At 43.8% G+C, this 27,216-nt stretch overlaps 1 protein-coding gene across 1 annotated transcript in view; it reads right to left on the bottom strand.

The window, feature by feature from the left end:
* ATAD3A (ATPase family AAA domain containing 3A) overlaps positions 1 to 26,202 on the bottom strand; it is a 29,475-nt gene extending 3,273 nt beyond the window's left edge. The window contains exons 1-15 of the mRNA XM_082493635.1: positions 25,955 to 26,202; positions 25,415 to 25,491; positions 24,680 to 24,781; positions 23,077 to 23,136; positions 22,641 to 22,710; positions 20,947 to 21,112; positions 20,156 to 20,225; positions 16,089 to 16,244; positions 15,801 to 15,857; positions 14,730 to 14,855; positions 12,234 to 12,358; positions 9,842 to 9,893; positions 8,877 to 8,947; positions 5,908 to 6,075; positions 5,205 to 5,313 (exon numbers count right to left, since the gene is read on the bottom strand). Coding sequence (XP_082349761.1) covers positions 5,205 to 5,313; positions 5,908 to 6,075; positions 8,877 to 8,947; positions 9,842 to 9,893; positions 12,234 to 12,358; positions 14,730 to 14,855; positions 15,801 to 15,857; positions 16,089 to 16,244; positions 20,156 to 20,225; positions 20,947 to 21,112; positions 22,641 to 22,710; positions 23,077 to 23,136; positions 24,680 to 24,781; positions 25,415 to 25,491; positions 25,955 to 26,174 — 1,629 coding nt within the window. The 5' untranslated portion in view covers positions 26,175 to 26,202. The remainder of the gene's footprint in view (positions 1 to 5,204; positions 5,314 to 5,907; positions 6,076 to 8,876; positions 8,948 to 9,841; positions 9,894 to 12,233; positions 12,359 to 14,729; positions 14,856 to 15,800; positions 15,858 to 16,088; positions 16,245 to 20,155; positions 20,226 to 20,946; positions 21,113 to 22,640; positions 22,711 to 23,076; positions 23,137 to 24,679; positions 24,782 to 25,414; positions 25,492 to 25,954) is intronic.
* Between the last annotated feature and the right edge of the window lie 1,014 nt (positions 26,203 to 27,216).

Raw genomic sequence — 27,216 nt, 5'->3', positions numbered from 1 at the left:
AAAAAAAACCCAAAACACAAACACCTCCCTACACTCCCCAGCTTATGTCATTGAGCTCAGACCGCTATAGAAACATTAAATTCTTCCCATAACTTTGGTCAGGCAGATGATTTTTTTTTTTTTAATTTTTTAAATATAAACAAGGTTCAGGGAGCAAAAAGGCATTTATATCAGTGGCACACAAGGCAAGGAAATGCCAGGAAGCCCACCTCTATCGTTAACACCGGGACAGAAGACTCCTGGGAATTCTCTTGAAGTGTTGCCAAAACAATCTTCCAGAGATTACGGCTTGGAATAGTGAAAGGTTGCTTTTTTTGACATTTTATCTAAAGCACATCAATGGGTTTAAGTACAGGGTGCAGAACAAGAAACTGCATGTTACTATAAATAGATCTGAAGGGAATTTTTCAGTGTGTAAATGCATCTAATCCATGCTACGTTCATAAAGGATTAGATATGGGGAATGGAAAAGCACAAGGACAAAAGGGAATGCTCGGTCTTCCACAGAAGAGATTAAAATGGATTTCTAGCACGCAGACTATTAGCTGTGCCAGACAGCAATATTTTTCCCAGTGCTAGAAGTTACACCCTCTGGTTTTCTCCATCTTATTTTTTCCTCTTTGGTAAATTCAAGACAATCTGAGCCAGAATGAAACAACAGTGCTTTAGAACTTCACGTAAACGACAGCCAATCCATTTCAAGCCCACCTTAGAGTGGAATTCAGCCTGAGAAAGCTGCAGCTATCACTCAGGGTTCTAGTTTAAACCAAGATGTTTTTGTTAAAAGCAATATTGGCAGAGCACTCCAAAACCACTTCATGGGAAAAGACTATGAGGCCAGGGGACGGCAGAGCGGCCATACGCTGCCGCTCTAGGTTACTCTGTAAGAGCCTAGTGATGACTGTTTCTCCTCCTACTGCTTCAGAACTTCACTTCTCCCCAAACCACCTCTGAGGTTCAGTTCTTGCCATGAGAGGCGACTTCAGGAAAGCTAAATTGAGCTGATGAGGATCCATGTCAAAATTACATCAAGTCCATGATGAATACCTTCCTGTGCTCCCTGTCCACTTCCTCCAGCACTTCTGCAGATTCAGGGATGGGAGCAGGAGTACCAATGAAGATGCCTCGCTGCCTTTCCTAGTGCTACCCGTGCTTCATGGGTGATTTGATTAGGTTTCATCACATCGATGTTAAGACTGGAATTGCAAGCAACAAGGCTCCAGTCAGCTTGAGGCAGCAGGACAGATCAACACCTCACCAGTGAAGCCTGCCCTTCTGGTCCCTCTGCGGTTGTCTCTGTTGTCCAGATGCTGGTTGAAGTTTTGTTCCAAGACATGTCTACAGAGGTATAACGCATACAGACAGCAACAGTGCAAATGACTGTCAGAGGAATAAACTAATTAAGAAAATATATACACAAAGTTGAGGTGAATTAAGCAACAGGCATGTTGCAATTAAGCCTACACTTTGAGGATTAGCTCCAAGTCACATCAGGGCACTATGCAAAATAGCTGAAAACAAAAAGCAAACAAAACGCTCCCATCCAGCTCTGTGCTCCATCGTCCACAGCCAGCAGTTGTCACTAGGGCTTTGTGCTGTAATCTTCCCCAGGATGGGTCAATTGAATTTATTTAAACAGAGACCTCAGGCATATTGCATTTCAGCAGCTGTTGTGATCAGCCTATCTAGAAAAGTGTTGGAAGCTTAAATGTCTCGAGACATAGTCATTTCAAGTCTGCTTTGAGGACTTCTAAAGAGCACTAGGCTCACGACATCTGCTGTTTACCAGCTCTGTAAGGTGTTACTAAGATCAGAAACAGAATTCTTAAGAGACATACCTCATTTTTCCCTTTTCTTAGCTCTTCCTGCCCTTCTTCTTCTCAACTTGTACGTCATCTCAAACTCTTCCTGCCTGTGTTCACCTGACAATGCTTTGGGTGGAGAGTGGTGGTGGTGGGGGGCAACTGCAAGCAGGGAACTGAGGAGGAAGTCCAGACATTCACCTTAACTAGTCACAGAAGAGACTCCCTAAATCCTCAGGTCAAGCCCTTTTGTAGCTTTCTTATATCTCCACACATCCAAGGCAGACAAAATTATAGCTTGCAAACTGATTAAAATTCAAGTGTGTGTTCATAAAGGTGCTGCTCACATCAGGTTATCTCCTACATCAGCCATCTTTGGCATGCAGCACCTTGAATCAGAAGTTCACAGAATCCCAGACTGGTGAGGGTCAGAAGGGCCCTCTGGAGCTCCCCCAGTGCCACCCCCGCCAAAGCAGGGGCACCTCCAGCAGTGGCACAGGACACGTCCAGGCGGGTTTGGAATGGCTCCAGAGTGGGAGACTCCCCCCCTCTCTGGGCAGCTGTGCCAGTGCTCTGCCGCCCCCACAGGAGAGAAGTCCCTCCTCAGGTTGAGATGGAACTTCCTCTGCTCAAGTTTGTGCCTGTTACCTCTTGTTCTATCACTGGGCACCACTGAAAAAAGACTGTTCCCACCCCCCGGCACCCTCCCTTTAAGCATTTATAAGCGTTGATAAGATCCCCCCTCAGTCTTCTCCAGATTGAAAAGCCCCATGTCCCTCAGCCTTTCCCCATGAGAAAGACGCTCCAGTCCCCTCATCGTCTTTGCAGCCCTTTGCTGGGCCCTCTCCAGCAGTTCCCTGTCCTTCTTGACCCGGGGAGCCCAGAACTGGACACAGTGCTCCAGATGTGGACTCACCAGGGCAGAGTAGAGGGGGAGGATGACTTCCCTTGACCTGCTGGCCACACTCAGGTCCCTTTCCACAGAGCTGCTCTCCAGGATGTCAGCCCCCAACCCGTACTGATGCAATTCAGTACAGGTTCAGTCATACAGGAGTTTAAAAGACCAACAGTTCAAGAGTGAACAGTCCCATCTGTAGTATACAGCCACCTTAGAGCTGTTACATCCCGCTGAGGAAAGTCGGATAAGCATTTTCCTGAGCCAGTTCTGCTGGTTTATATAGCCCCTACCTACCCTGATCCACCTCCTCAGACGTGCCAGGACAACAGCGTAGCTATGCAGTTAACTTCTCTTTGCCAAGTTATTTTTAGTTCTGATCAGCTCCCTGACCCAGTTCACAGCACAGCCACACAAAGAGGTGTACCGGCACAACGGAAAGGACAGCAGAAAGGCAGAAATATGAGGCAGGACTTGCGTTGCCAGAAATGTTCGTCAAACTGCAGCCTCAATCCCTCCCCGATAGGAGAGCGCGTTCCATCAGCTACAAAGCTACCGATAACCAGCTACCTGTTAGTGCTGGCCCAGGCCCCGAAATTCTGATACCATTCAAGAGATCAACTTGGGTTAAGAGTACTTAAAACACCCACTTACAGAGAGGCTTCCAACCACAGCTACCGAAGTGCCGTACCCTTATTACTTTACATAAGCAACACCAAAGGCAGTGGTTAACAAGTCTTGCCTTTTTTTTAAAGCCCTTTACCTGTTTTTTTGGCAGCAGAGAGGAACATAACCTCCTGCTGCAATTTTACATAGAACCTCGTTAATAGTTCTGGTGCTATGAGGTACATTTTAAAAAGTCATCAGGGCAACAATGCTCAGGAATTAGTCACCCCCACCTTCCCCTTCCTTCAAGATCACTTAAAGGATAAATTGATAAAAGCTGAGGTCACTCCTGGGGGGTAATGACAAGCTAGGAGATAAGGGCTGATAAAAAGCAAAGCTGATAAATGATTCTCTGTTTTTTATCACAACTTTTTATTACAGGAAATGCCTGCCAGCAGTCTTTCGCATACATGGGGAAGGGGATTCTCTTCTAAATGAAGAGAAATAAAGAAATTCCATGACAATTAGTGGTCTGCTTTCTCTCCCACACCACTGTCACTCAGTTTAAGACAAACATACCAGGTCTGTATCCTGGGTTTCAAAATCAAAAGCCCACAAAAAGCACATCTATACTCAGAAAAAGTGAAACCACGATCTACTGGCTCTGTGAAAGGCAGAATGGCCCAAGAGTCTGGTCTTTCCTTCAACCTGGCACCTCTCCAGAATGGTGTCTGAACACACCCTAATTGGACATCTAAAACCCATCAACATGCACTACCTCTCTCTGAATCTCAAATAGTCTTCAAGCATCTTGCTAGGCTTCTTGACTGAGCTGGTAACAATACTAACCTGGTATGTTTTCAGGCAGAGAACAGAAACAAATTAAAAATAAAGCTTTATATACATTTTCAGATGACAGCACACATTTTGGAGTATGTTTCAATAACATAAAATTCACATAGTAAAATTAACCAGCTGTGTGCTAACATACAAAGAATAAAATAAGGACTAACGGAACTCCAACAGCTGCTTTGGACCTCAGCTCATGACCACTGCAGTTAAATGGTTTAGAAAGGATAAGTACCTTCTGTACCTTAAAAGGTGGAAAAACAGCAGTAGGAGGAAGGAAATGCACAAACTTTGCAAAACGTTTGTAAACTGCTAAAATAAATGAATAAACAAACCCCTTTGTTTATACAATACCTGAAAGGAAGCTGACATTAGTAAGTTACATGACATACAATTTGGAATGTGTTCCTTAAATTGCTATTACTAGGTTAGTTTATAAAAATACACAAGCCAGGAAGAAACTGGCAGCTGTGACAAAACAGGTTGAAAGCCTGATTAAAAGAAAGCGCTTAAGGTTGTCGAGTTTGTGAACAATTGCACTCAAAGTGACTGCATTTCTTATTTCGGTATAGGTACCATGCATGTAGAAGTACTAAGTCTTTTCAGCTCTGTTTTCTAGTTAGTTTTGTTCCTTCAATTACTGAAGTTGCACTAAAAACGTGTTTAGAACAAAGCAGTGCAGAAGGATGTTTTAGTGCCCCAACGCTGTCATACCTATGGGCCACAATATTAGGCATCTCCTCTACTGAGCTTCTTGAGCTGGAACATGAGTAGTGGACAAGAAGATTTGCCCAAACCTATTCTTAAATCACTTGGCTTTGCTTAAATTCAGTACGCGACTGGTGATTATAAAAAGAGTTGCCATTTATGAGATGAGGAATTAAGCTGCCATTCTGACACCCACCCTAGAGCTAGCAGCATTCCAGTGCTACCATATGGACATAACAAAACTTCCAGAAGTGAAACAAAACCTGAGACTCCAACATCAAAGACTCAAACCTTCCAGAAAGGGAAAACGAACCAAGAAGCTGAGTGATAAAAGCCCTACTTACCTGCCATGCCACGGCAAGCTGAGAGATCTCTCGGCCAGACATGCCCTCTGTCAACCTGGCAATCTCCGAGCACTTTTTCCCGTAGTCAAACTGGGCCAGCTTCAAACGCCTGGAAAGCAGAAGAACAAGGTTTAGTTTACATGTAGCCACAGGACAGGACGGGAGAGCGAGGGAGTCGGAGGTAGGCTTTGTAAAGAGCAACACTTACAATGAAATCAAAGATCAGATCGGATCAATCTCTGTAGAAAGATCCAGCCTGAGTACAGAAGTTGTTCTCCTGGGCCCAGAAAGCCCGATTTTGTGGCACAAAGAAACGTGCGTACCTGGATTAAGACCAAAAAAAGTGCAAGACTGCACAGCACACAAGGAAACGAGTAACTTGGTCTGCTTTGTCTCTGTTAAGCCAAGCAAAGACAAGCGCTTGGATGTGAGGAGTTCCAACATTGTTCCTACTTGCATTATTGTCTCCAGTGCAGTAACTGGTCTCCTGAATTTTATAGGCACAACAAACCATGGCATGAAACTCTAGGATGGCACCTCATCCCGTAACAGGATAGCAAGAAGCATCTCCAACTCTTACCTGTACTACTTGTATAAAGCGGGTTTATAGATAGTGTGACGGAACACACAGAAAAGGAGATGAAGAAAAACCATACAAGAAAGAGAATCCTGCAGGGTGGGAGAGTTCTGCAGGGATACTCACTGTTTACCCTCTGTGGCTGGCTTCAAGACATGCCTATCAAAATACATTCTCACAAGCCGCTCCCGTTCCTCTAGCTGGGGCAGATCGAAGTTCACCATTTCATCTATTCGGTCATTGATAGCCCAATCAAACTGCTCAGGCTGGTTGCTTGCTAAAACAAGCATAAACCTGGAAGTATGAAACAAGAGAGGAAAGACTGAAAAAAACCCCACAAATATAAAAGTCAATGAACCAGTCTGAACATTGGGAACTAGCCAGTATCTAAGGCATTTCATTACCTGGCATGTCTGAAGATCCCTTAAAAAACAGCTTTGAACAGTATCTCAAGCAACATCCTAAAAATGCAGTGCAGTTCAAGCTATTTAGAACTGAAATGTAACTAATTCAGTACTTAGCCTTCCAATATCAGCCTTCCCCAGACTGCCACAGAAGCCTAATTTGTCACCTTACCCACAATCTCCCTTGGGTCAGGAATATCACAAACATTTAGCAAGAGTACAACCTCCCAGAGACCTCTCAAGTCTGAAACCTTGCAGCGAGGCTGGACAACATGGAGAGATCTTCTCTGGCAAACACCTATCTCCAGTTTGGGGAACTGACTTCAAGCTGCTAACTGCACAGCACATAAGAATCATGAGGGGCTGTCGTAATCCTGCTCTGAAGGTAGGAACGGCTGCCAAACTGAAAGCCAACAGCATTACCGAAACCTCAGCCAGCTCAGTGAGCTGCAGAGCATTGAAAGGACTCATCCTGGCCTAAGAATGAGGGGAGTGTATCACTGCTGGGTCTGTGTATGGGAAGATCATTCTTCAGCAGCTGGTAAAAGCCAACTTGCTTCCTTCAAGCAAGTCTGCCAACACATTCCTGCTACCAAGTCTAATGTGTGCAGAAAGAGGCGTTCCCAATGGGTACCATATAACAAAGCTGGTTTGTTTTACCAAGCTTTGCTCCATGCTACAGATGTGCCAGCTTCCAGGTTCTGCTCTCATCCGTGTTTTGAAGCCAGAAACCTTTTCTTTTGCTTTGTAGTGATGCTCCTTCCCCATGCCAATTGTACTTTAATGCTTTAATTGATGTTACCAGCTTAATAGCGCATTATAATTTGAAATGGGCTTTTAACTGCAGCAATTGGAATATTGACGTTCTTGCATTCTATTTAAATCCTATTCTACAGGGGGCTGTGTTCTTTGCCGTCATTTCTGAAGATAACTTTGCCAACCCAAGAGCCACACAGGCATGAAACTGTTCCTTTTCTACTAACATGGACTTCCCACAAACCCCTGCAGAAACACAGCTTGGATAAAGGATTGACATGCAAGCTGATACTCAGGTCTTGCTTATTTCTATTGTGAAAATGATATAAACAAGCAAGAGATGCAGTCGCAGGCAGCTATCCAGCAAGAAGATGCAGAAATTTCTTTGGGAAGTTTGAGCCAGCAATTCACTATACTTAGTACTTAGTTGCGTTGGTGACAATTCACTGGTAAAGTAACAGCACTCCTCAGGGTCTCACCAAAACAGTTAGATTTACATGCACTATTAGACTCATTCAAGTGAACTCCGATTCATGGATAAAAGACTCCTTTTTGCCCAAAGCAGCAACAAGGCTGTTCAAAAGCAGAAAGCAGTGCATGAATCACAAGGACACATTCAGTCTCCTAGAATGGCTCACAGTTTAAATTAGGGTTGAATTCAACATCTGACAAAATGACAGCTCAACTGTTTTGAGCGAAGGCGTAGCACCCACCAGCACCAAACAAGCACCCCCGGAGCCCTGCTAAGGCAATTTAACATCAGGGGAAAGAACCGTCCCCTTACCAGCCCCTGCCAGTCACTGGCTTGCAGTGCAATTATAAATCTGGTCAAAAATATAACTTTGCTAGATCCACAGCAATGAGCCCTTACAAGTCTGAAAAGGACTATTTCCTAGAAAAAGGGGGAACTATCTAAAGCTAAAGCACACATGCATGCTATTATTCTTAAAAGTTCTGCAGTTCCATCTAAACATCTTTATCATCTTTGCAGGTACAGGGCAAAAGACATTTCTAGAGATCACCTGGGAGCTCGGGATATCTACAGTTTTCACCTCGGAAAACTGTATTTCCATCTTAAGCACCATTTGCTCTGGGTCCTGCGGAACATATGTATTTTGCCAATATATATTATATTTATCCTTGCAGCCAGCAAGTACAACGTTGTTTAACAATAATTATACTCAACTCAGCATTTATAGAGCAATTCTATATATCATTTCAGAAGAGACTTGCTATCCTCCCAAAGAGGAAACCAAGGATCTTGGAAGGTTCTTGCAGGCTCAACACCTTGCTTTCTAGCAGTCTACTCATTTTGGAAAGGCACACCTTCCAAGGCACCTCGCTGTGACAGAGAAGGGTACAGAGAAGCTACCTACAAGCAACTATCAGTTAGAGCTGCATTGGTTTTAACAAGTTCAAGAGAGACCTCCAAGGACACAAAACACCCTGCTGTTGTCCTGAAACAACCACCTTCTAGAATAATTATTTAGATGTCACAAGGTTACTATAATAGGTGTTTCACTACAACCTTACTAAGGGAGAAACTCAGCTTCTCACATACAGAGACAACACACCACTGCATGAAAGGGAACTGCTCCCCACCACATCCCACATGCAGAAGCAGCGTTGTCCTGAAAGGCAGTTCAAGACCCCCTTTGCACATCTGCTCACACAGGCCAAACACACACCCTTTTTACAACCACCGATCTCTACCCTGTGTACAGCCCTTCTGAGTTCTAATTTCCAGGTCTCAGGAAAAGATAAAGGAGGAGCAAGTATATAAACTGAAATTCTATGCAGATTTTTTTTTTTTCAAGTCCTTAGTAGCACAGATAATACCTTTCCACCTTCCATTTGCACACTGCAGACCCTTTACAAACTTTCCACAATTCAGGGAAATAGCAACTGCTGTAAGGGCTGAAACTGGCTACTTACTTGTTGCTGTGCTGCCCTGTTCTGTGCAGGAATGCATTTAAAGTTGCTCTGAGATCTTCGCTGATTTTCTCCTGCAAAGATGAAATCCAAAGGAAGATCAGCTGCTTGGGGACCTAAGACACGTCACAGCTTTAAGCAGCATTATTGTCAAGTATTTGCATTACAGCAGAATCCAAAGCACTGTAATACTTTGAAAAAAAAAAAAAAAAGGATCAATTTAAATACCCAGGAAAAAGGTTAGCAATTAAAGCTTCCAGCAGAGAGATTAAATATTTACCCACTTACTCAGTGATTCTCTTGATTTCAAACCCAAGGTTCTAACCATTGGCCCAGGTGGTTTTCCCTGCTGAACACTATTTTAGCTAGGAAGTCCAATAAGATACTTAGAGGAAAATACGCCACAACAAAGAATTCACACATTCAAAGTAATGTCCTAGGGACAGCTCTTTAAATAGACCACTGGGGTTCAAGTAGCAGGTCCAGATTCAATGTACAATATGGTGACTTACTTTGAAAACATAAATCATTTGTACAGGGGAAGATGCTAGCGTAGCTCTGTTAATGTAGCGAAAAGCAGTTCTGTTACGAAAACCTCCCAAGATTAACATCTGTTGGGACAAAAAACAAACCCTGCAGGCTACCAGCTCTGCAGTGTGAACAACCTTCTCCTGTTTTCAAGACATGCCTCTTTCTTTCCTACTGCCCAGTCACCTGCAAAACCTCCAAAGCAATGATGTCACCCATCTTTTGTCGGGAGGAATTCTCAAGTCTGTCTTGAGATGCTCATTCCATTCAGCTGCAAGACTCTAATTTCTTGTCTCTGCATCACTTAATTAGGTGAGCCATAAGGCACCTGCCACTTCTAATCTTTAGCCCGTGGAAGCTAGTTAATCAGGTTAAACAAGGCGGCTGTTGGCTGACTAATTCTGCAGCATACACAGATAACGGACACAGAAAGTACTTACCGTTGCCCTCTTCCGCAGAAATGCGTCCGCTTCATCCACAAATAGCAAGAGGCTGTGAAAGGAAAGCACTACACAGTAACAGGAGACAGGTAAGTGAGGCTCAAATGGCTCAAGGACTCTCCTGTCCCACTACCAGGCACCCATAACGATGACCAGTTGTGAGCCCAAAGGATTACACAAGCAAATTCATTTCTTGTGGCAACGTTTCTCAGCTACAGCAACATTTCCATTGCATACACTTGGCCCACGCCAACAGTTAACGACGAGGCATTAGCTTAGGCCATGAATCCGACTCCAGGCCTCTGGAGTTCTGCTTCCTGCTGTTCAGAAGCCGACTGAACGGAAGCAATTCTAGGGCACACGACCTTAACCTCCTCCAGGTTTTTAAATATAGATGGGGAGTTTTTCATGGGCATGGTTTGGCAATAGGCTTGCACCTAGCAGTGCTGGTATGCTACTGCCAAGTTGGAATAGATCTTTGAAATTTAGACCTGGCTCCCCAGGTATTTGAGAGAGTGCTTATTTTAGCATCCCCTCCTATTTAGAGAAATGTGCGCAAGACAGGTACGCATGCACACAAGAAATCTTGGCGACAGTGGCATCTTCCTGCCATTTTTCTTCCTTATACCATTCTGAAAACCTGAAACCAGAGTCCTCCCCTACAATTTGCTTTGTTATTTTGTTGGGTTTTTCCTTTCCAAACCACAGTAGCAATAATATAGTGGTTTTACAACCTGTAGAGAAGTGAATTAATAAAGTCAATGAATAATTCACAAAAATAAATTCACTTATAACCCAAGGGTAGTGCTCTTCCCAAGAGACAAAGCATATAAAGATGTTTATCAATAACAGAACCAAGCTGCTCATAAAGCTGTCACAGCTTGTATTACCTTCTTGCCTAGCTTCAAAACCAGCTGTCTTTCAAGGGATTTCAGGGCCTATTAACATTTTTCACTCAAATCCAGTTTTTCTGAAAATATTCTGGGCTACGGTCTCTGCAGAGAGGCATCTTCTATCACAACAGCTTACAGCTAATAAAGGCAACACAGTACTACCAGCTAACATTGTTGGCTATCCAGAATAAAATCTGCTTAAATACTTGAATGTTACTGGAGCTTAGAATATCGATGTACATGGACACGTGTAACCTTTCATCACAACTTTCATAAGATGGTTATCTGAAGTGTATGGAGTTCAAACACACAGAAGTTCTTAATCAGGACAGAGAATAAACTCAGACCCTGTGAAAGAGCATTCTTCAGTGGAAGCATCCAGCAGTATTTATCCGCAGTTAAGTATCCTCGTATCTCTTTTTCTAAGCTCACCTAAATTCTTACACCTTTCCTTCTATAGCTCCTCAGTGTAGAAGCAGCTTAAAGAGTTTAAATCTCTAGGACATTTACTCTGCAACTTTTTGTTTTGGTTTTTTTTTAAAGGGGAAATAGAAACATTTAGATGATGAATGCAACAAGGATTAAAACAGACACTGCAAGATAATGTCCATCTAAAGCAATCAGAGAACACGTAAATCACTGGTTAGCCACATTTACAGAAGACCTGCAATCAAAACAGCACAAAACCCCCAAACTGACACCCACTGCAAGCTCCCTATTGAATTTTAATATCCTTACTGGACAAGCAACTATCTTCGGACTGCAAAAAATCCATTTACACTAGTACGAACAAATTAACTACATACTCTTACAAAATCAGAGAGTCAAGATTTAGCCTCAACATGAATGCTTTTCTGCAGATAAAAGCCTGCTTTTAAAAGGTGACTGAAAAAACACAGCAGTTTGACTTTTACACCTATCTAACATCAATGCCTTTGGCATTTGTCTCCCCCTTACTCTCTTTTATTTCTTATAATTGGTTACTTCTGCTTGAGACTCAAAAGTAAACAAGAAGCTGGATCCAAATGCTATCAGAGTCTAGAATCTGAGCAATTGCAACAGGGAACATAATATCCTGAGACTGTAAAAACCTGGTTACACGTCTGTCTGTGCTTACACGTCTGTCTGTGCTAAGTCTTCCAACTACTGTCAGAAAACTAGTCACTCCGAAAGACATGTCCCAGCCTTAGAGTGGGCAAAGTCTCTCCACCTGCCTGGTGAGATCAGCAGATCAAGCTATGACTGACCTGGAAAATATGAAGCAAACAAGGGTTTGAGGGAGCAGAAGAGCAAAAGCTTTCAGCCTTTTTAAATCTTGCTAAGCATCAAGAATTCACCCATTCTAGGAAAACTTTAGGAGATGTTACGCCTGTTCATTGTTACCTCATCCATGCGAGAGGATAATTTAATAACAGAGATTAGGGGTCTGAACTACATCGTTGCAGCGAGTGTCTTTGAGCAAGAAACCAAATTCAGGACTCGGGGGAACTTTTACTTACCCTCTCCTACTGGTGTTTGCCCAGTCGAAGAGTTTATGCATGGCAGTAACTCCTTCCCGCCCCATGGGGGCAACATCGCCACCAGTCATGATGGCATAATCCATGCCCGAGTGCACAGCTAATTTCTGGAAGGGAACAAAACCAGTGAGTTAAGCACTCTTTCACTGCAAGTCCACAGAAGATGAGGAGGGAAATAAAAGTAGTTTAGTCCTGTTGGCACGCTTATTTGTAGAGGGTAGGTATGCTCTTACAGAATACCTCTTTATTCACTTAGGGGCAGCTTTTAGCATTGCTCTGAAAGGGAATGAAAGATGGAAGATTAGTCTTACACAATGCACAGAATTTTAATGCCAGAAGGCACTGCTGAGAGCGCTTAGACCTTCATCCTTAACTTGGGTATTGTTTATTTCTTACACTGCTTTCTTCCTGGTCTAGTTTATAACCTCCTCTGTGCAGCAGCAAAGGATTCTATTCTCTACTAGATGCTTAACTAATACAACTCAATTTTATTCATTTAAAAACCTTAAAAGCCTGGAATTAAATGGTCAGCGAACCCAGTGAGTATTCAGACAAAATAATACAATTTTCCCTTTGTGTTTTAGAGCCAGCCACAACTTATTGGTCTGGTGGCTACTAAGCGAAGGGTTTTGATGAAGCTCCTGGGGCAAGCTGGAAATATTTCCCTGAAGCCTGCAGGTGAAAAAAAAAAAAAATCCTCTATAATTTTTTGCTACGACAGAAAATGCAAGTCTATCCTTAAAGCAAGTTTGACAGGACATAGCCAACATTAACCAAGCAGATCAGAAGAACCTATGGCTTGCACTGATCAAACTTTGCTTAGGCTGTCACGTCACTGCAGGGCAGAATTCTAGCTCTGGCAAAGCCTCCCTCTACTTCAGCCCAACCAGGTCTACCGTGAGCTGTGTAATATTGCAATTAAGACCCCAGCTTTAACCTGCTCTCCATCTCACTGCAGCACCTCAGTGGTGAATTAGCCCACAGATACCTGCATCTGAAAAAACAGACTTCACTAGGATTCGAAGCCAATAAATGGGAAGATCTGTCTCTCCCCTCCATCTCAGAAGCAGTTCACAAAGCAGCCACCAACTGAGCCCTGCCATGGTGACAGACAGCAGGCTGAGCTAACACACCGTTTGCTGACCCAGACCCAGCTATCCAGTTCTGCCGAGTAAAGGAAAGTCATCTGAAGGTTAAAGTGAACAAGTCAACCCAAGTAGATCGGCAACAGCCCCACTGAAACATGCGTAGCTGAATCCAACCAATTATCTGCGGTGCAGGAGGAGGCTGGAAAAAAGCTTTCTTCTGCCTATTCAAACCACCCAGTTCCTGCTACTCATGTTTAGCACTTTGTATCAGTCCAAAGCTGGAAACTTTTGACAGTTGCATCTAAGTGTGTTTACATCTGCCTTAAGAATCCTGTCGTACAGCATTACTACTTACCACCACAGACCTATCTTTGCCCTGCAGGACTCAGAGAAGGCCACCACATTATGACACATTGCTTTTTTTGGAACAGCAATAGTAGCCACCTGTATTGTCACTGACATTAACCCAAGTGCAAAAGTCACAGCTCAGACAGTCAGCTTCCCAGCATGGTATACTCTCCTCTCTACGGCATCCAGGTCTGATGTGCTCAGTCCTTTCCTCACGCTTACCTCCATCCTCCTTCTGACCCGCTCCAATCTTTTACAGCTACCACCACATCCCTTTGGACTTTCTATGCTACTGGGGAAAAGTGTTAAGAGAACTTCTGGACTGTTAAATAAACTTCTTCCTCCACTGCCAATCACCTATCTTGGCTCTTACACTTCTCCCTTCTCCTTATGCTGCTGTTGCCATGTCCTAGACCTGTCCCTCTCTACTGGCTTTAGAAATCCAAACTAGGTGACATACTGTCAGAGCAGGCAGCAAAAACCTATTGGGATATGGGTTTAATGTATTGATAAAGAAAAAAAAAATTCAGCTTGCATCAGCACATCAAATCTGCCACTGTTAAACAAGCATATGAAACCTCACATCTAGTGAACAAGCACTGAAGAGCAAGTTAAAAATCAAATCCTGACTCAAATCAATGCAAAAAACATCCCGGTAGTGCATATGCACAGTAAAGCCATACCTAGCTCTTCTCTGCTCTGGAATTAGTACGTGACAGCAGATCCTATTTAGACAAGTGCATAAAATTAACAGAGGTGGAAACGAGACAGCAGGCTGGTGTTGCGATTTCACAAGTCATAGTTGCCAAGTGCCTTTTCCAGATGGAAGGGCTCTTCTGCCTACGCTTAGCACTAGAATTCAAGTGACTGTACGAGAGTTGAAGCAGGCTGGATGCCCTTTCCTCCCTTCCCAGAGACACAAGAACACAAAGTTTATACAATACTACTGCGATACGTTTCAGGCTAGAGAGGGTGCTTAGACCCTGAAGTTTTCAGAGCACCCTGTAATGTGCAGGCTGTCAGAATCTTGGCAGGGTTTTACCTTGGCAAAGAGCGTCTTTCCAGTGCCAGGGGGACCGTACATAAGAATATTCCTGTATAGGCTTTTGTTCTTTTTTGTATTTCTTGTTGCTATGGCAATGTCTCTCACACGTGCTTCTAACTGTGGCTGCAAGAAAAGGGATAAACTTAAGGAACAGAAAGTACCAATGGACTTGCGTCTACCATCCTCACAGATGAGTGCCAGCAAGTAGGCAGCACTCCGACAGCCTCAACCTTTTAAGCTTTAACTTCAGCTGCTTATTGCTTCAGACCAGGGTCATTTCCACTTTTATGTCACGATTTACTAGTTTAAAGTTCTGTCCACTTGGCTACAATTCTTTTATAAGAAAAAGCAGCAGTGCAGGAAGCAGTGCAGCAACTACTATAAGAACTGATAACACCTAAATATTCACTTCCTACTGGATGCCCTGGGAGGGATACATCAAACCATAAGCAACTCTTTGCGGTACTAACTCTTTCACATAAGTCACAAACATTCAAGTTCATAATTATTACTGCATTTGTAGAGATACTGGGAGAAAGCTATTCCTGCAGGTGCATTTTCTCTCAGCAGCCTCAAGAAGCGCTTAAATTTGCCCGATATCCAGGAATCAAACTCAGAAGCAAATATACAGAAGCAATCCTAATTAGCAAGTTAAGGACCATTCACAAGATGGACAATCTATGATTCTAAATGCATACACTCCAACTTTTTGGCCTACAAGCAGTTGTAGGTTCAGTAATCCTTAACAGATTAGATGACTATACATTAGATGACTATATACAAAGTGGGACTTTGTATATATACACGCTGACTACAGAGGAAAAAGTGCAGCAGGGCAGGGACTGAACTAAGACTTCCAACTGCTTTGCACAGAGGAAAAAAGGTTAAGAGAGTGCTTAATGCAAGTCGCACTGAACACAGGAGCTTATTTACAGTCTCAGTGCCCCAAGGGTGCTATGCCTCCAGGATTACTGGAATTACAGCTCTTGGAGTGTAAGGAAACAGCCTTTCTTGTTTAGATCCTAAAGTCATCCTTCACAGACCAAGAGAGCAAAATAGAGTACTCACACTGAGAACAACTCCTTCAAGGGCATCCTGAGCCTTGCTGGTAAGACGCTTACCAACCTAGAGGGGACAAATTCAATTACTGTCATGTAGAAATTAACCACAGTTTTGACAACTCACATGGACAAAAACATCATATAAGATGGCAATGAGCTCAGCACAGCTATGCTATCTCTTCATAGTACATTTATTCACAGACCCGTGGATGAATCCCTGCCTGACACAAGAGCTGCAAAAGGAGTTTTGCATCCCCACGGCTGAGTGCAACACAAGAACAACGCTAAAATTTACCTTGATAGGATGCTTCAGTGCCTCCAGCACAGTAATGCGGGAGGTTTCTCTCACCAGGGAAGGTTTGCCCAAACGTGCTTCTATGTATCGCCCTGCTACTGCCGTGGCATTCTTGGCAGAGTAAACACCCACTGCCAACAGGGTTAGGCCTGCCACCTGCAAAGAAAAGGGGGAAGGATTAAGACAGACACTTGGCAAGGCAACACTATTGTGTGTAGCACGCCCTGTGGTGGGGAATTAAGATTCAGGACAAATGCAGACCAACAGGGGTTTATTTTTGGTACGATGTTTCATCCCTGTTCAGACAGTCAAGCTCTCACACTCCCTATTCGCAGAGCATTTAGTGCTCCCCATCTCACAGTGTGAAAGGCAGAAGCAGCACAAATAATGCATACAGTCATGTACCCAGAAATATGTACTCTCTGCTCAAAATGTGTGGCTTTTCAGACCTTTGCTACAAACAGGAGGTATAAACCTTCTATGAGAAAACAGTATCTCCCACAATGCTGAAACTTTTGCTTATAGTGTTGTGAACAAAAGTACACTGGGAAAGTGGTATGGTTTCATTTCTTTTCTCAGGGATTCTGCGCAGACCGTTAGGAATAAGCCCACATCAGCCAAGTGCTGTCTGCCAGGCCCCTCACCGCCTAAGAAAATGTATGCTGCATTAAAACACCAAGACAAAAATCTGAACTGTGACTGCCACCAAGGCAGTACACAATAGGGAACAAAAAAGAACTAGCCAGGGCACACCTGCTGAAAGTGAACAGTTATGCCAGACCCAACACAACAGGAAAACAGGTAGTCAAGAGGAGCTTCAAAGCCAAAACCACCATGGGAATCACCATCACTGCATTAGAGACTGTTCTTTCAGAAATCACAGAACATGAGACATTCCCATCAATTTACCAGTGAAGCAGAAAGACTCCAGACTTCTCTGTGGTTCACGGTTGCTGCTCGGTTCAGCACTGCATTGGCTCATATTAAACCAAGAGCCCTGCAGGCAGCTTTTTCCACCATAGCTAGCTGTCAGAATAGACAAGGCGCTGTGCTGACAATCCTAAAGACACTCCAGGAGGTTGTTAAGAATAACATTTCAGGACAGGAATTGAAAACAAGACTTTACAGAAGTCTTCAGCATGTATAGGATTGTTTCCTTAATTTTCAGAGACTGATAACTTTTACAAAACTTTACTTATGGTGCAACCATAAGCCTCCAGTTCCATCTGTTTGAACATAAGCAAACAAGTCAGTTGATTTACCAAAAGTCCTATTCACCTGAGAACAGAAGGGAACAAGGGGCATTATTTTTAATCTGAAAGGTGTTTGGGAAGAGGCCAACTATTCCACGCAGTTCTGAGTGCAAAGTAATCAGCTGTGTTCAGCTTACAGCTAGATGCCAATAATTCATATCAGAGCAAGCCCAGATAGACAAAAGAGCAAGTTGCAGCAATGGCTTTTAAAGCAAGCAGACTTTTACTACAAGCACAGAACAAGGTCAAAAGCCTCAAGGACAACAAGGATGGCACTGTTCAATAAACCATGAGACACCATCTGTTCAGTTTCTCTCTGCTTCAATGTGTGACATCACCTTTGCTTTGGATGGTAACATGAAGGGTTCAGAACTGCAAGTTTTAAGATGCAAAGAATAAGACGACTGCCACACCGGATTCATCTCAGTTTACAGGGACTTTAAAACACAAGAGAGACTCCACCTTTTCACCTTTCCCTCTAAAAACAAGGTGCCATGGCAGATGATCTCGTGCACTCTTAAACCAACTGCTTTAGCAACATCCAGTGCTGAGCAAAGTTACAGGTTGATACATCAGATCCATGCAGGCAGAGAGAAGTACTTCAGACTTTCGGACTTCACTGACTCTCATGTTACAAGATACAGCTTTAAGACCGACAGCTATGTATGAAGAGAGGAAAATGACTTGACTCACATTCACAGAAGAACCCAACTATTAAGCGAACTCCACAAATCAGTCTGGTTACAGTGCCTATCTGTTTATCATTAAGCATCTAGCAAAGGAATGAATCTCTGACTGATAAGCAAAGCTAGTTCCACTAAAAAAAAAAAAAACAAACAGGAAATAAAAAAAAACTTTGATCAGAACCTTTGGGATTGCATGGATGGGAAGAGGTAGGGAACGAGCAGACCTTACACTAGGCAAGAAAAGCTGAAAATCCAGGGCTCATTTAGAGGAACCCTAAAATAACTGGCTAATTCTTACCTTATAGTCATTTTTCAAAGCAACAGAAAATATGAGTTCCAGCTGTGTTATCTCCTTTCCAAAAATATACTTTTTTTTTTTTTTTAAGCTAAATGTCCCAAATTCACACGACAAGAGCTTGTCAGAAGCAAAAATGACCATAATGCATGAAACCGGTATCTGGGTCAAAAGAATATGCAGCTAAAAGCACCGAGCACTAATCTGCAAAAGGCTCTGAATCCTGCAGGCCTTCCAGGTACAGCCTACAGATTACAAAAGGATCCCCTAAAAGCATGTCTTGTTCTGCCCAGTGCACTCAACCAAAGTGTCTTTTGTATCAGCCTGTGTGTATAAAACCAGAGGGTGGAGCAGATGGTGGTGACTTACTTAAAGCAAAATGTCCATTTTAACAAGCCATGCTACTAAAAATATATTTTCACTGTAAAGTTTTGTTGTAAGTAGTACACTGAGAAACAACTTTAAGCCCATAAGAAGCCACTGCCAAGCTCTTTTCTCTTGTGAAAAGATGTTGGTCCAGCTTTTAATCAACTTATTAGAGCACACATACCAGTTCTCTAAGTGGTCTCTAGGCTACATCAAAATTAGATATAAAGTTGTGAGATAAGCAGCAAAGCGAGTTTTAGATCATGTCCTGCAAAATCTTGAAGTTCCAGAGACGAGGAGTGCTCCTTTATAGATGCAAATGGAACCCTCAGCCTCCCTGATTGCTGACAGCCTGCTATCCACCTGGGATGAGAGCAGCAGGCAAGTTCTTGGCAGCTAACCCAGTGGGAAGAAATTGCAGCTCAGAGACAGAATGCATGCAAAAGGGAACACTGAAGAATTTCTCCATGGCCTGAAAATCATGTACCTTAATATTATAATTTAAAACCAAAATAAACGAAACTTTCCTGATGCATCTCTTACTGTTTTCCAGGGGAGTGTTCTCAGATTATTTTTTTTTTTTTTTACTATATGGGGTATGCAATCAAGAATTTTTTGAGACCACTGGTTTAGAGGGAACAAAGCCCTTTTGTGCCCGTCAGATCAACTATTACACATCTCCAACATACTTTCCCTAACATATCTAAAAAGACATTTCCAGTTTGTAGTTTAACTGCAAACATAAAGAGACATTGCAGGTGGGGGAAAACAGGGATTAGATCTCTGTTCCCAAAAACCACCACTGGCAAAGAAGTCCTGTAACAGCAGCACTAAACATTTCATAACGCTCTGTTTACCTATAAACATTTATAGATGTTCATGCATCATGGAAGTACAATGAACATCAATCGTTAAAAAGCTGAATGAAAACTTGTCAGCCTGGAGCCTAGTCAAACAAAAACTGCATTCAAGATCTCAAACAAAAAAACCTGCAGTTATCTCTAACTGGCTATGAGATAACCCCCCTACTCCCCTATATACACAAGAAAGAGCAAATTCGAGAACAATCTGTGGGAAAAAAAACACAACCTAATCTGTGAAAAATTCATCTACTTTTTTCACAGAATCTGCATCTATTACTTGTAACAGCTGGCAAACTTTCAGGAAACATGTTTGTAAAGGTGCTGGTGCCTCCAAAGACAAGGCAATTACATGCTGCTGATCAATCAAAGCCAGAACTTTTATGTGATCAATGAGAAACAAATTAACTATACAGAGAAGATGAGAATTAATTTGAATAAAAATTTGAAGCACAGTATCTCCTTAAATGAGCACTGCAGAGAGCACTGAGTGAGCAGCAAATTCCCACCATGGTTTACAGTTTATAAACATATCAGAGCAAGGAGTTAGTTTAACACGTTTACAGACAGACCTTCCTGAAGTTATCAATACACGTCACAATCTTACCGTGGCCGTAACTTTATCCCAGTCTGTTACAAAGGCACGGAATCCTTCCCCAAAAAGCATCCCAGCTGTCCTATGGTAAGCAAACAGCAAGTCAAGCAGAAGATGAGAAAGGGATTTCAAAGACTGCATTGAAACAATTTACAAGACAACTTTATAATGATGATCTTCAGAACCGATCAAAGCTAATTGAGGACTCATCTGGGAACTGAAACATGAACAAGCATCGCAAATACATTTACAATCTGATGTCTACACCTGATCTGGGATTAAATCCAGAAAAGCATTTGGCATTAAGATGATATCAATTTCTTTCTTTAATACATTATTGGTGCTGAACTGTAATAAAAAGTATTTAATTCTAAAGCTTTTTTTATTCAAAATCTCAATGCACCTAAATTAAACTATAAATCCAAATGCCCACCCCTTTGGAGATAGATTGCTTTATACCTTCATGGCATATGTTCAGAAACTGAAAGAACTTTGCGAGCTTTCAGAGTAAATGAGTCTCAGTCTTAGCAAATAAGCCTTGAAATAATCTGTTAGAAAAACTGTATAAAATTCACAACTATAAATAGTCTCTTTGGTTCCCATTCAGATGGGAACGTAGCAAAACAAGGGAAAGAGAGGGTTCTCTTTAATATAATTCCTATTGTTTAGAGTACGAGAGTGTACAAACTAACTTTTGATAACCCTCAGAGCTTAGAGGAACAAACAGCAAGGTTTCGTATGCGATGGGAAAAATCTGCAAAAGCACCAAGGCAACCCATGCCCTTCTCCTGGCTTGCACGTACTTGAGGGACTCTAGCACTGTTTGGCGATGTTCAGCAGCTTTTAAGCGGATCTGCTCCCGAATGATGTCTGCGTTCTCCCGCTCAGCCTTGGCACGGGCTCTTGCCTCTGCCTCAACACGCAGCATTTCATTCTTATGCCGCAGCTCCATCTCTCGCTCTACAGTAGCTTAAAACAAAACAAAAAAAAAGGACAAAAATCTTTTGGGCTGGTTTAATCCCCGGTGGCAGGCAGGTGAAAGAGATGCATTGCTTCATCCTGGCTTCACAACAGCCGTGTACGGTCCCATAGCAGCAGACTTCAAGATCTTAATTCCCTCCCACCCTCCCCCAAAATGCAGCCAACCAGTACAATATTACAGAAGACGGCCAAGGAATTTTCCCTTTGTGCTCAGAGGGATCACACACCAAATAGGTGGCCTTGTCCAGATGGCACACTGCAAGACAATCATCCCTCAGTTCTGGAAGTTCATTACCATAAAAATTGCTCAGGGCAAAATTTAGTCAGAGACAAGCTAGACGATAACCAATAAAGCAACAGAGGGTAAAACAACAGTGCTAGGCGCTGCTGCTGCTCATCAACATCATTTCAGAAGCAGGGTGACATGCTACAGACAACGCAGGACAGCCCTGGGCAAGTGACTACACACAATGTAACATACAATACTTGTAAGGAAGAGAAGCAAAACTGAGTTGCCTGTAAAATGCTGTCCCCAACAGGATTTTGGAAGCCCTGTTACTTCAGACACACAGAATTGCGACAGACACATTAAGATTTATGTGAATAGAGAATGAATGAGAAACCTAAGAACAACCCAGGAGATGAGATGAGGACTTCATAGCCAGCATCCTCTATCTTCAGTGTCACTGCAAGAAATCCTGACTGGACCTCCCAGCTACTTGATACCCAATACCCATCCTGACACCTGAAGGCTAGACAGGCTGCTTTGACATACAGAGCTTGGTGCCAATGAGTAGGTGGATACTACAAGAGTAAAATCACCCTCTCCTAACAGGGTTTCACCATTGAGCTTTGTTATTTCATCACTCCAATACCTCCCTCAAAGATACCGACGAACAGTGAGAGTACACTAGATGGCAGCAAGGAGCGGACAACGCTGCAGTCCACACCTGCGTACGGAGCAAACCAACCTTCCGACCCCGCTGGGTCACACAGATTGCCTTACGTTTCTGAGACTTGTGCCCTAGTGGAGTCCCACTGGAGTTCTGCAAACTCAGTGATTCTGGCAATTCCACAACAACGAAAAGAAACAAAGCAAGTTTCAGACTAAAACATCATTACTCAGCTTTTGTTTTCTACAGGAAATAGTGAATGGCAACTAGGTGACACAGATTCAACCGTAACTCCCAGGAGCTGTTTTGTTTCTCTTCCCTCCTCAAAACTGGTTCTAGACTGTCCCAGTATAAAATCAGAATTTCACCTGCTATATCAGGAGATGCTGACAATTCACTGGGAAATCTGAGTACCACAGATGTTTAGGAGTGCAGCCACTTCTAAAACTAATCTTGGAAGCAATTGGTAGTACTACTGGAATTTACCCATTACTTGCCAATATGACATTAACACATGACTAATGGAGCATCAATCACTACATAGACAAGGAGTCAGAAATCAGTACAGAGAACTCATCTGCCCACCCACTCTGTCACTAGCTAAAGAAAAATTACTAGCTTACCACGCCTCATGGCTTCCTGCTTCTGTACAGATTCTTCCTGCTTCCTCAGATTCTCTTCGTTAGCCAGTTGCTGCAGGCAGAGTGACAGCAGAAGATGCGTTAAAATTGTGAGAACTTGGTCAAGTAAGTATTCGTGCAAACTTAAGTACTACAAATGTTTTCAAGGAGCCAGTGCTTAGGTTGAAGCGCATTCTTCCTCTCCCCATCTCCCACACTCATACCCTTATTCCCACGCTCCTAGAGCTTTGTCCTAATTCCTGACCTTTGATTTGCCTGGCCAGCACTGTTGATGCCACACAAATAGTACAGATGAAAGCAACTGCACCTAGCATCAGCCACCTGGCCAGCAGGACAGGGCACAGTTCCAAATCACCACTTTGACTTAAGAAAGCTACTACACAGTTTCCAGCTGGGTTAGAGGAGGAAGTGATCATACCTGCTGTCGCATCTGTTCATCATAGCGCTGCCTTGCCAATTTGTCCTGGTATTGGGCTCGCTTCAAAAAAGAATATTTAGAATATAAAGATTAGACATTTAAGAAAGACCCTAGTCGCGAGGGCAATGAGGTTTGGAATGTGCAGGGTGGAGGAAAAAACAAAAAAAAAACCAAACCCCAAAAAAATCCACAGAAACCAAAAAATAATCCCGGGTATGAATATGAACAGGGAAAAGTTTGGGGCAAAAGATCCTCAGCCAGCAACAAAAACTCCTCTATATAGTCTGACTTCATTTTAAGGAATCACCAATATAAAACCAAAGAACAAGTGTTCTTTGGCCCAGAAAAGGAGACTTGCTTTACTGTGAAAAGCATGTTTTTCACATTCTAAAACACATTACCCAAACCGGTGATTGCAAGCAATAGAACTGTCAAGATATGATGCCTGCCAGATGACCTCTGTTTCTGATTTATTTTCTTGTTCCTCATTAATTTCTCTTCAATTTTCCACTGCAACTAGGAAATAAACCCACATCATCTACACTCAACTGAAAGTGGTCTGAGGGCCCATATCCATCAGCAAGGAGGACTCTGTGCAAGGGATGACATTATTCTCTATTCCAAATACACAGAAGGCTGAACCTCTTGCACAGTATCTCCTCAACAACCGTAAAGCACGGCACTTCAGAAATAAATCACGATCTAGTTTACTTTGACTTCAAATGATGCCCCATGAACTGCAAGAGTTCAAAAGCTAACTCATGAACAGAGAGATGACTGTGAAGCCTTCCTCCTGAGCCAGCCCCGTTCAAAGTCCAAACTCTGATGGGATAAAAAGGCGACCTGTGCCAAATAAGCAGTTTTATCTACCTTCCCAAGCTACACAATCAATCCGAACTAATCAATCCCCTTATTTCCTGTGCTGTCAAAGTAAAAACTCACCATATGTGAGCTACTAGCAGAGAAGCTAGCTTGCATCTCTAGTATCATTGCCACTTCAGTAACTCATGCTAAAACATACCAGAAAGCACCAACTTTGCTCACAACACAGCCTGTATTAACCCTCAGATTTGCATCACTTCTCTTCTTAAGGTATTTTTTCCTGTCTAAAAGATCAAACTTGGAAGAAATAGAGTTGTAGACTACTTAAGACTGAAATCCAAATAGCTTAAAAGACATTTCATTGTCCGGGCTAATATGTATACTTGATAAGCCAGTAGTCTTCAACCTTTTATCGCCATCAGCTGTTAGACACAAACAAGCATATCTTAGCATGTTCAATAACACTTTCCTGAAAGTTCCTTCAGGAAAATTTCAAAGAGCAAGCAACACGAGTAACTGCTACTAACAGTCCCTTTGGACATTCAAGAATTTGGTATCAAAAGTTCAAGATGACAAAGCTGCATGTAACTACAAATCAAGCTCAACATTACAAAGCCAGGGTAGAAGATTGGCTCAGTCCATGAACTGTCTCAAATCTACGGCTGCCCCCATTCCCCTTTCCCCTACCCCCAGAAAGCATAGTTAACGCATTGTGGCCTTTTCCATAAAGAAGAACACAAGCAAGGTTTCCCAGCACTTGGCTTCCCCCTCGTTCCCTTACTGCTTGATGCTGTTTTGTTTCTTCACTGAGTGTTTTTCGTCTCTCTTCCGCTTGTACCCGTATCTGCTCATTCTTCAGTTGTTCTATAGCAGCTTCATACTCCTGTTAAGATGGAGAGATAATCATCACAAATGAGCTCAACGCGTCATCCTATAGAGAAACACTAGTGACAATTATATTCCAAGAGATCCATCTATAATCAGAGTGTTACCCTGCAAAGTTGGCCAATGACACAAGAAAGCTAAAACACGATCACAAAAAATGATTTTAAGAAATCTCATAATGTCATTTTAGGAGTACTTTTTTTTTTTTTTTTTTAAATCCCACAAAAACAAACCAACACTTAGACAATCCACAAATTCCTTTATAAAATGAACAGAAGTCTGTACTCCACCCAAATACTTTACAGTTCCCTGCAGAAAACCCCTGTCATTCCTTAAAAATGATGGTGATATTCTAGGAGTTATAAAACTACTCCAGACATGCAAGCTGTAAACAAAGCCATAAAATGTCTCAGAATAGGCCAAATCAGCTGCATTTCACCTTCCAGAATTACTTTTTTTTTTTTTTTAGAAAGGCAAATAACTATGATCTGCTGAAGCTGAACAACAACAAGAAAAACTCAGCACCCTCTGCAGACTGCCAGAAAACGAGACTTTGACTTGCACGCCCCCCCAAACCCAGCAGTTGCCCGAGGCAGGCTGGCCATACAACAAACGACGAGTTCCAACATACCTTAAGTTTTGTTTGCTGTTCCAGTTGCAGGGTCTGCTCTTGCATCTGGGCAAGGCTGAGAGCATCCTTCGCATGGCCTGGAATTCAGTGGGAAGAGGTTATTAACAGGACGAAGGTTTTCTCCTCAAGTACGACAATGCTCAGCCTATTCAATCCAGCCCAGCACCAGCCGAGGCCGCCTAGCGCACAGCTCCAAAGCCGTACGTCCAACCCTCCCACCCAGAGATGCTCAGAGATCTCCTCAGCACACCCCTGACCCGAAGCCGACTGGTTCGCCCTGCTGGGAAGGCGCTCCGCTACCTTCCTCCCCCTTCCCAGGCCCCGGAGGAGCCGCTCAGAGGAACCCAGAGGCCCGACCTCGGGGCCCTACAGGCCGCCGGGACCCTGGCGAAGAGCGGCGGCCCCGGGCGAGCGCTGTAAGAGCCCGAGGCTGCCGCGGGCCGGCGGGCGGACACGCCCGGCGAGGGCAGGAAAGTGACGGGAGGCGAGATACCGACCAACGGCCGCGAACCCCCACCCCCGCCCCGGCCCCTCACGCACGGGAGGCGTCCAGCTCCCGCGCCGCCTTGGCCGCCCGCTCCAGGCCCGTGGGGTCGAAGTTGCTCCATTTGTCCTTGGGCGGTTGGCGGTCGCCGGCGCCCCCCGCCGAGCTGGCGCCGCCTCCCGGGGCCGGCGGGAGGGAGAGACCAGCCGAGCCCGGGGCCGCGTCCCCACCGCCCGCCGGGGCGGCGCCGCGGTTCAGCCCGAAGAGCCAAGACATGACGCCGCCGCCGGCAGCACGCGCTCACGCACGCACGCCCTCACGCACGCACGCGGAGGACGCGCCGCGGTACGCGACGGCGAGGGCGACCTGCCATTGGGCCGAGCGCCGTCGCACTGAGCGCGTCACCCAGCGGGGCGGTCCGGCCTCTGCTGAGCATCTTCTGATTGGCGGAATGACGCGACGGGCTCGGCCAGAGAGGGGAATTCGATTGGCTGCGGAGCGGGGGGGTGGGCGGGACCGGCGGGGCTGGGGACGGAGAGCGCAGAGGGACAAAACGGGGCGGGACGCGCTGCGCCATAGCAACGGGAGCGCGGCCGCGTTGCTAAGGGGAGAACTGGGAGAAACAAATGGATGCGGTCGCTGGAAAGGTGTGCTTCGCCCGCAAACCCGCTCCTGCTCAAATGGCAGGATGATGAGTGGTGTCATCATTATGATTATTATTTTCATTTTATGTTGTTGCGCTATTAAACTGCCTTTATCTCAACCCACGAGAGTTTTTTTTTTTTCCTTTCCCTTTCTCCCTCTCCTCCCTGCCCCTCTCAGGGGAAGGGGGAAAACCGCGTGAGCGGCTCTGTTGCCCTCCCTGCCGGCTGGGGTTAAACCGTGACGAGAACACGGCCCGCATCGTCTTCAGCCCTCGGGCAGTCAGTCCTTCAGGTGTCTTTTGTTCTTTAAATGTTCATATTTCTTCCCAAACGGGCAGTTGAGTGTCTCAAAAAGTTCCTGCAGAATGTTTGATTTTTCTGTCAGACTCATCTCTGATTTTTGTTTGGGTTTTTTTGTTTGTTTGTTTTGTTTTGTTTTGTTTTGTTTTGTTGTTGTGTGGTTTTTTGTTTTTGTTTATTTTTTTTAATTGTTGGTGACCTAGCAGATTCATTGCTTGTTATCAAAACCAGTATTGGCTCTGCTGTGTGATTCCATAGTGCCATGCATACGTTTTGGAAAACCAATACAATGGCAAAGTCTGTTACATTATTGACATTATTGAGACCGATATATTTCCACTTACATATTTCTTAAACATTTTTTGGGGGGGGGG

This window comes from Vanellus vanellus (assembly GCF_965231255.1).
Source record: "Vanellus vanellus genome assembly, chromosome: 20".
In the NCBI taxonomy this organism is placed as follows: Eukaryota; Metazoa; Chordata; class Aves; order Charadriiformes; family Charadriidae; genus Vanellus; species Vanellus vanellus.
The sequence above is the reverse complement of the archived record's forward strand: the minus strand, read 5'-3'. Positions and strand labels throughout refer to the sequence as shown.